At 45.3% G+C, this 8735-nt stretch overlaps 1 protein-coding gene across 2 annotated transcripts; it reads left to right on the forward strand.

The window, feature by feature from the left end:
- The first annotated feature begins 3875 nt into the window (after positions 1–3875).
- On the forward strand, positions 3876–8296 carry Arl11 (ADP ribosylation factor like GTPase 11). Of its 2 annotated transcripts, none has more exons than XM_013140940.2 (2): positions 3876–4025; positions 4782–6599. In XM_013140940.2, exon 2 carries the CDS (start codon positions 4800–4802, stop codon positions 5391–5393), a length of 594 nt encoding a protein of 197 aa, XP_012996394.1. In that variant the 5' UTR covers positions 3876–4025; positions 4782–4799; the 3' UTR covers positions 5394–6599. The 2 variants fall into 2 exon arrangements, with proteins under 2 accessions (XP_012996394.1, XP_012996395.1); XM_013140941.2 differs by lacking the exon at positions 3876–4025 and adding an exon at positions 4381–4474 and having other exon boundaries at positions 4782–8296.
- Positions 8297–8735: the final 439 nt, after the last annotated feature.

Below are 8735 nucleotides of genomic sequence, written 5' to 3' on the forward strand. Positions count from 1 at the left end.
GGCTTTAGCTCAGTAGTGTAAGTGCCTGCCTGGCAAGCGCAAGATGGTGAGTTCAAACTCTGGTACAAAAATAAAATAAAAATTATTAACAGGGCATGTTCACTCTGTCATTCTCATGATTCTCATGGGACCTGGTACTTTCTCCCTGCAACAGTGGCCTGGGAAAAATACAACCAACTGTTACCTCCACACTGAGTGCTGAAGAGTTCCCCATGGTGCTTTGGGGGGGAGCTAAGAGGTACAGCTTGTAAAGAAAAAAATAAAAATTAAAAATAAACACATAACATCAAAAGATAATTGGGAATGCAACATAGTATTTTGAAACATCTAGGCAAACCATTGTGTTCTTTCCTTTTGTCCCAGAAATCCCAACTCTGACAAGCTAGCCAGCAAAAATAATCCAAATGAAGCAGAAAAACCCTGCATAGCTCCTTTTCCTTATGACTGCAGATGCAGTCATAAGCCCACAAATGTGCTCATGCTCCACGCGTGCCGCTTTCTCTAGCCACACCATTACTTTTGATGGCTTTCTTTTCCTTCTTTTTTTATCGGTATCGGGGATGGAACTCACGACCACCTGCTTGCAAGGTCTTTTCCTTCTTGAATAATAGCAGCCAGAACTAAGTGCTGGGTTTTGGAATAAGTATTTGATGAGCTTTAATGTCTTTAATCATCCTAGAAACCCTTCAAGTTTGGTACCATTATTATAGCAATCAACCACTTTTTATAAAGATAGTAAGTGAGATTTCAAGAAACTTGGCAACATGTTTGAGGTGACATAGCAAACACGAAGTGGAGGCCAAGTGACCCTCCTGATGGTCAGTTACTATCTACTCTGGTGTCACCTCCGGGGTAAGCAGCCCTCCCAATGCGCCCCATGTGGGGGTGGCTAATCATTTTTTTTTTTTTTACTTAAGGGGGTGGAGATCTGAATCGACAAAGTATCTCAGGCCACAGGCCTTTTGGATGAACTCAGATCAAAGTCCAAGTAACCAGTTTCCTCCGCTCTCATCTTTTTCACCTAAGACTGGACCTCGGTTCCAGAAAGTCCTTGTATGAGGGAGAGTATGAAATTCCCAATAGTGGTCCCCATCTTTCCCAAATGTCCATCTAGACTCTTGAGGGCAAAACCCTACCAAGACCTCACAACCAGTATCACAAAGGGGTCCCCAAATCCCCCACTGGCTGCCCGTGGAGTGCTTGGGGCTAAAGGCCAGGAAAAGTATCCTTTTCCTTTTCCTCACAATGGCTTCTGACTAGCAAGTTTTTGTTTTTTTTTTTAAGTATATTTTCTGGAGGCATCATTTAAAGAAATAATTAATCATTCAAAGAAATAATCATTTTAATTGCCCGTAGTTCTACGTTAACACAACTTTCTATGATTTACCTTCAACATCTTATTTTTGGAGTGTTTTAAAGCATATACGCACACCTATAATCCCAGCACTTGGGAGGCTGAGGCAAGAGGATCGCTGTGAGTTGGAGGCCAGCCTGAACCACATAGTGAGTTCAAGGCCAGCCTGAATTACATAGTGACATCCTGGCTCAAAAAGCCATAAATAAATAAGTAACTCCCCACCCCCACCCCCGCAGGCCGTCCTCTCCGCGCGCTCTGCAGCGGCCCACGCCAGCCCCACGCGCGGGCAGCGCTCCGCCCGCAGTGTCGCCCGCAGGGAGCCTCCCTTCACAGCCCGGCCGCCTGCAAGCCCGGCGAGCTGCAGCGCAGGCGGGAAAAACGAAGACAGAAATTTCCTTTCCCTTCTTTCTTTTTTTCTTTTCTTTTTTTTTTTTTTAAACAAGGCTAATTAGAAAACTTGGTAAATTGAAAAAAAGAGCCAGTTGAGAGGTTTGCTGAAAAACTGACTCTAATACTTCAAGAAAAATACAAAAAACACTGGGATCTAGAAACCCATCCAAAGGACAGGCCTAGGATGCATTCTCTAGGTTCCAGAGCTGATCTGAGAGCCCGGCCTGGGCTGGCCAGGGGCTCCCCGCGGTGCGCCCCTGTGAGGTGTGCTGTCCCTGGGAGCCGCGCATTCTCTAGGAAAGTTTCCCGAGCCCCTGAGCAGGGCACCTCTGACACCCTTCAGGGTCCTCTTCAGATGAAGGACAAGGGGAAGAAGAACTGAAACAGTTTGCTGACGGCAGCCCCGCACCCTGCGCACCGGACTTCAGAGCTGGTATTCCCACCTCTTCCAATGCGGTATCCTTTGCCCAGGAAAAGCCAGGGATGTCCAGGGAAATGGTCACAGAGTCACTACCCTCCTCCTGCTCCATTTGGTTATCCCCGCCAGGGAAGGAAGGACAAACCACATCGCTCAGTTCAGTGACATGGTACCTTCCTTAATGCACGGTGACTGGAATCGCTGGATTAGTTCTCACATGTTAGCACCTCTAGTTCCTTTTGATTCTCTTGGTGTCATGTTGAAAAAAAAGGTAGAATATACCTTACCACACGTTAAAAGTTCGTATTCATAGTAGTGAAATTAGACGAACCAAATCATCAAACTTGTTTGTATAGAGAAATTATTAAGAATCATCTTTCTTAAAAATATGCGTATGTACTTTAGATGTATTGAAAAACTTTATTAGACAATTGCCCGACTTTTTAATATTGAACTTCAGTATTTATTATATCGTGCTTCAACTCTGTTGGATGCAAAAACACTGTGGGCCCCTCCTGGAGAGCAGCAGCTCGCCCTGGCTGCTGCTCAAGTGGGGGCAGCCACACCCAGGCTTCTCTCCCTGAGTCTAAGCATTCCCAGACTTTGTGGGTGGAGGATTCAGGCCTCACCAGGAAGCCATCCTGACAGGCAAACCATATCTTCACTGTTTTGTTGGGTTAGGTTTTATTCTCTTTTGTTTTGTTTGATTATATTAAATCAGATGGCAGGAGCAGCTATTTGAAAGATAACAAGACATATTATGGTAGCCATTTTGGATTCACTAGTAGCCTGTTTTGAAGTCCTTTATTACACTCACTGTTTTGGCTTTATTGATTCTATTCTATTCTGATCTGTTCAATTTTTACTATGTCCGAAAGTATCTGAAGCTATTTGGAAGACAACAAAAGGTATTATGTTTACTATTGTTGGTTTCGTAAGGATTTGAAGTCCTGTATCACTTAAACTGGTTTATTTTTTACTGGTTTTCTTTTGTTTTATTTTCCTTAGTTTTATCGTTTTTCAAATAAAATTGAAAAAAACACTGTAGGAGTGGATGATCTGTTCTAGCACCTGGAGCATTTACTTTATGCAGAGTGTGTAAGTTATCTGTAATACAAGAAATTTATTTCATGTTTAGAAATCTATTTGGTTTTTTAGTAAAAGTGTGCAAAATCATGTATTGCAAATAAAAAGTAATTTGCGGCAAAAAAAAATACAGTTGCTGGGCAGATATCCTTGAAAAAGCATTTTTATGTAAAGTTACAGTGCAGGCAGCATCTTTTGTGAATAGTTCTTATCAGACATAGGGCTTTGGATCCCCTTCTTTGTTTATCTTTTGGGGGAGGGCTTGACAAAAGCAATATATCTTGATTTTGACAATTTTCACGCTTTCAAGCAAATAAATCTCCATGCATGAGAAAAACATTTATGCATGTGCTAAAAGGTCTGATTTTCAGAATTATTCCCCAAGAAGATAACAGGATTATGAGAGGAAGAGCAAAAAAAAAAAGGCAGTGGAACGTGGGCACAGTTCCACGCCTGTACAGTCCCCTTGGGGGATCCAGGCTGAGCTGCTGAGAAATGGGAGTTGATGGAGTTGATGCTGGGCCCAGCTCCACCAAGACTGAGGAGCTGGACGGCCTCTGTGACGTCTCCTTAGAGGACGGTGTCCCACCCCTACCCACTCCTCAGCCCCCGCCTCCAACTATCTGGGAAAAAAGCATAAAAGAGAAATTGCAACAGGCAGCGGACTTCCTCCTGCCTCACTCTTGGGACATGCTTGACCAGCAGAAAGCAGCCCTGTGACAGGAGAGAGCTGCAGAGGAGGAGCGCCAGCCGCGGGCTAACCGGAGCACCAAGGTAAGTTCAATTGTCTTACTTCTGTCATGGCAAGGAGAGTGGACAGAGGCTTCTTTTCCTCTAGGGGCATCTGAAACACACTCTTGGAGATGTGATGTCCCTTTTCTGCCTTCCCCAGGTTTCTCCTAAATTGAAAAAAGGTCTTATGCCTTAAAATTTAGGCATAGGGTTCTTTAAAAATACATGGAGCATTCTGGAGGACATTCACTTTGGTAAAACAGTGGAGGAAACCACTCGCCCCACTTATAACCTTGCTTGAGCACTGCCACCATGAACAGGACAACACGCCAGACTGTGGGGAGTTTCAGGGCTGCAGGGGTTGCACAAGCACTGACCGAGACCCAGTGTGGCTGCCACTTCCTGTTTTAGACTTAGGGAGGCAAACAGAGATCAGAGGCTGCCGGCTAGCACAAACTGAGGACATCTTTCTGCAGAACCTACTGAGCTGGGTAGGACTAAGTGTAACTTCATTTTGCCTCTTCGCTTTAACACTAAGGAAAGTGAACTTCTCTCCCAACTCCTCTTCCAGGAGGCCCCACGCTCTGCTCTTCTTGCAGTGGGTCCCAGAGGTCGGTCAGCTGGTGGTGACTCACACTCCCTCTCATCTCGGCCCTTTCAGAGCCGGGGCTGGGTTTGAATCCTGATCCTGGAAAGATCGGCCCTGTTTTGGAGCACATGCTCTTCCAGGAGCCTGCGTGGGTCTGTGTACTTCCAGAAACAATTAGCTGATGTGTGCTTCTGGCCTTTCTCTCCTAGGATTCAGCTTTGGCCACTATGGGTTCTGTGAATTCCAGAGGTCACAAGACAAAAGTCCAGGTGGTGATCATGGGCTTGGACTCAGCAGGCAAGACCACACTCCTGTACAGACTGAAGGGCTACCAGCTGGTGAAGACGGTACCTACCATCGGTTTCAACGTGGAGGCTCTTGAAGTTCTGGGATACACACCTCTGATTCTCTGGGATGTCGGGGGGCAGGCCCAGCTCAGGCCCAGCTGGAAGGACTACCTGGAAGGCACCGATATCCTTGTGTATGTGCTGGACAGCACAGATGCAGCCCGGTTGCCGGAGGCAATGGAAGAGCTCACGAATATCCTTAGAGACCCCAACATGGTCGATGTACCTTTCTTGGTGCTGGCCAACAAGCAGGATGTATCTGATGCTCTTCCACTGCTGGAGATTAGGAACAGGCTGGGGCTGGAGAGATTCCAGGATCACTGCTGGGAGCTTCTGGCCTGCAGTGCCATCACTGGCCAGGGGCTGCCCGAGGCTCTGAAGAGCCTGCGGAGCCTGCAGAAAAGCCACAACCACGGCTGTCTCCACCTGAGAGCCCACAGGGGAGGGAGGGCAAGAAATCCTGACCAGGACTGATAAGTTTATCTCTGCCCATGTGAACCCAAAGGCCTGGCTAATCCTTGAGAAAATTCAACTCAGGTTAACAAACAAAAACACCTTTCTGTTTTAGGCAAGGTATTTTCTTCTTGGGTTTTATTCTTAGTAGTGTTTATGCTGGAAATCAAATAGTCTTTGAATAATAATATTCTAAGAAAAAAAACTTAAAGCACTTAATCACCACCAAGTATAAATGGAGCAATAAAAGTTACATACGCAGTAAATTGAAACCTAAGTTCACAAAGGCAAAGAAGTTTCAGAATCAGTTTTGAGTGTCCTCTGGACGTGCTCACAGTCACGTCACTGTGAATGGTTTTCCCTGGTGGCTTCTGGAAATGTGCAGGGGCTGGCATAATCAGGCTGACAGGAGGGGGAACAGGTCTTCTCCCACATAATCTACAGTTGAGAGGGTCCCTGGGATGCTGGGTCCTGGCCAAGGATGCTGGGAGTTAAGACTTCTCAAAGTTCACCCTCCTCTCTAACCCTGACTACTTTCCCAGCCTTTCTCATTCTCGCTGGTCTCCCCCACCGGCTTCATTTAGTTGCTTCTTTTCCTTCTCTTTTCTCTTATGGCACATATCTTTCCTTAAGGAGCTTTTGGTTATTTCATTCATTTAATCACCATCAAAAAGCATGTAGAATGCTTAATTTGTGGCCAAAGGCACCAAATATTTAGATGTGGACTTGGTGTTTTGTACAAGTTGTGAATTCTCAGGCCAGGGATTTAGTTCAGCAGCACGAGTACCTGCTTGGCAAGCGTGAGGTCATGAGTCTGAGCCCCTGCTCAAAACAAAACAAAAAAAAGGCTGTGAACTTTGAAGATAAGGATGACAACAAGACTCTCTCCATGATTATTCATAGTAAATTGGACAGTGGAACACAGACAGTATCCTTAGAAGGGTTTTCAGGTGATTGTTATTGAGGATCTGTGTGAAGATTCTGCACTATGTGCAAAACATTATGCTTTGGCCCTTTTCCCAAAGAAGGCGGCTTTCAAAGATACCTGGGACCCCCTCAAATTAAGAATCACGGATCTAATCTTACCCCTCTCATCCAACCTGGGAACACTTTATGCAATATGAGTAATTTTTTAATGGCAAAGGGTTTATGTTTGACACCTGTTCTCAATGATACAGCACTAAAAGTTAGTCCTTTCTCTCCTGAAATAAAATCAGTCTCTGTGTAGCTGCTGCTCATGGCTCTGTCCTCCTGGAGTAACAGAATACAAATTGGCCCTGGTGCTCTCCTAACTGCAGACCTGCCAGCTCCCCCTCCCCCCAGCAGTTTTGCGTGACTGATTCTTGCTGACTCTTATCAGTCACCGTGTTTCAAGTCTTCCTGTGCTAGACACTGCTGATGCAAAGATGAATGAGCAGGGGCCTCGTGTTAGAGAAGCCAAGGACTGGGGCTGGGTTCTGTGCTCAGGCTTAGACCAGCCCCACTTCTCACAACTCTGCAAAGCAGGTATATTCTCATTTTATATAATTAGAAACAGAGGCTTAGCGAGCTCATGATTTCTCGCTGCTTAAGGCACAGAGCTATTAGGTGACATAACTGGAATTGGAAACAAGCTGTGTCTAGCCCTGATGCATGTGTTCTTCTGTGACATCATGTCTTTAGAAGGCTTAAGCGAGGCTGGACCTTCAGTTGGCAGGCGTGCTGGAGGAGCATCCTAGTCAGAGGGGAAAGACTGCTGGGAAGCCCTGGGGCGGGTGTGGGGAGGACTACTAAACTGCTGTGCCAGGAGTAGGAGGCTGGGTGAGGGCCGGGAAAGGGCAATGTAACCGGAAAAGGAGGTTTAGGTCACGTTGGGGATGGCTGCTCTGACTACAGAAGTTTGGTTCAGGGATATGAAATCATGGAGTTTACCAGCATGGGAGGAAGAACAGAGGAGGAGGGCACTCTCGGGACAAGAAGGCTGGAACAGCAGGGGCTGAGCTGCATAGAGAGGAGAGGGAAAGAGGAAGAGATGATAAAACTGAGTTCCTGACAGTAACTCAGGGAAGAAGTCCAGAGAGAAAGACCTTGAAGATGACTTAGAATTTCGAGCCTGTATGACAGGAGGAACCAGATGCCATCAATGAGAAGAAAAAGCTAGGCGGAGGCTGAGCCATCGGGTTCGATGTTTGAGATGCTAGATCTGAATTCAGTTACAGGTTCTTTCAGGTCATTCTGTATCTGCAGTCCTTGAGATGCCAAGTACCTGGTCTAGGTCTCTGCTGGCTCCGGTTCGGGAAGGTTTGCTTCCTCACACAAAGTCACTTCTTATGAGCTCATCGTCAGTAGGATCTGTTTTTCTTATGACTTCTTAAGTTGTGATATTGATTCTAAAGAATTGTCTGTTTTGGGGCTGGGGATTTAGCTCAGCAGCATAAGTGCCTGCCTTGCAAGCAGGCAGTCGTGAGTTCGATCCCTGGTACTGATAAAAACGAAAAAGACAAAAAAAAAAAAAAAAAGAATTGTCTGTTTCTTTTTCCTTTCATTTCTTTCTTTCTTTTTTTTTCTTTCTCCCCTCCCTTACTTTTTTCTTTCTTTTTCTTTCTTCTTTTTTCCTTCTTGCAGTCCTAGAGATTAAACCCATTTTGCATTAAACCAAAAAACAACTGAGATCCCAGAGACTTCAATTGTTTTAGACTAATTTTTTTTTTTTTTGTACCAGGGATCGAACTCACAACCTCACACTTGCAAAGCAGGTGCTTATGCTGCTGAGCTAAATTCCCAGCCCTAGACTGGATATTATATTGTTTCCCTTCTTGGGCTCCTGAACTTCACAGGCAGTATAAATCTGGTCTTTGGAGCAGGAGACAGAACACTTTCCTAGAATGCACAGTGTCCTGGGTTGGATCCCTAGGCCCCCCAAAATGGAAAAAAAGAAAAAGAAAGTCTGGACCCTGAAGCCAGATGTGGTGGTACATGCCTGTAATCCTCGTACCTGGGCGGCTGAGGCAGGAGGATTGTCATGCGTTCAAGGCAATCTTTGGCTACATATTAAGTTCAAGATCAGCCTGAACTGCATAGTGAGACCTTGTTAAAAAAAAAAAATCAGAACTCTGATCTCATTCCATGCACAGACTCCAGAGGGTCCATTTCTATTTCTGACTGATATGTTCCTTCATCTCCTTGGCATCTGTGACCAAAGACAGATAATTTGTTTCTTCATAGTTCCCTGAGTTTGTGGATAGCATTTCCTAATCTCCTTTTAAGGAAGAGGCATATCTATCTATTTTTTTTTTTTTTTTTGAGATAGGGTCTCTCTATGCAGTTCGGGCTGGCCTTGAGCTCACTTTGTAGCCTAAGCTGGTCTGAACTCTCAATGATCCT

The sequence above is a fragment of the Cavia porcellus genome, unplaced genomic scaffold (assembly GCF_034190915.1).
Source record: "Cavia porcellus strain 051 isolate PalLab524CR breed Dunkin Hartley unplaced genomic scaffold, mCavPor4.1 scaffold_21, whole genome shotgun sequence".
In the NCBI taxonomy this organism is placed as follows: domain Eukaryota; kingdom Metazoa; phylum Chordata; class Mammalia; order Rodentia; family Caviidae; genus Cavia; species Cavia porcellus.

Bases quoted from the DNA above. Each gene is read 5' to 3' on its own strand.
- Arl11 (XM_013140940.2), top strand. From the start codon at position 4,800: ATGGGTTCTGTGAATTCCAGAGGTCACAAGACAAAAGTCCAGGTGGTG.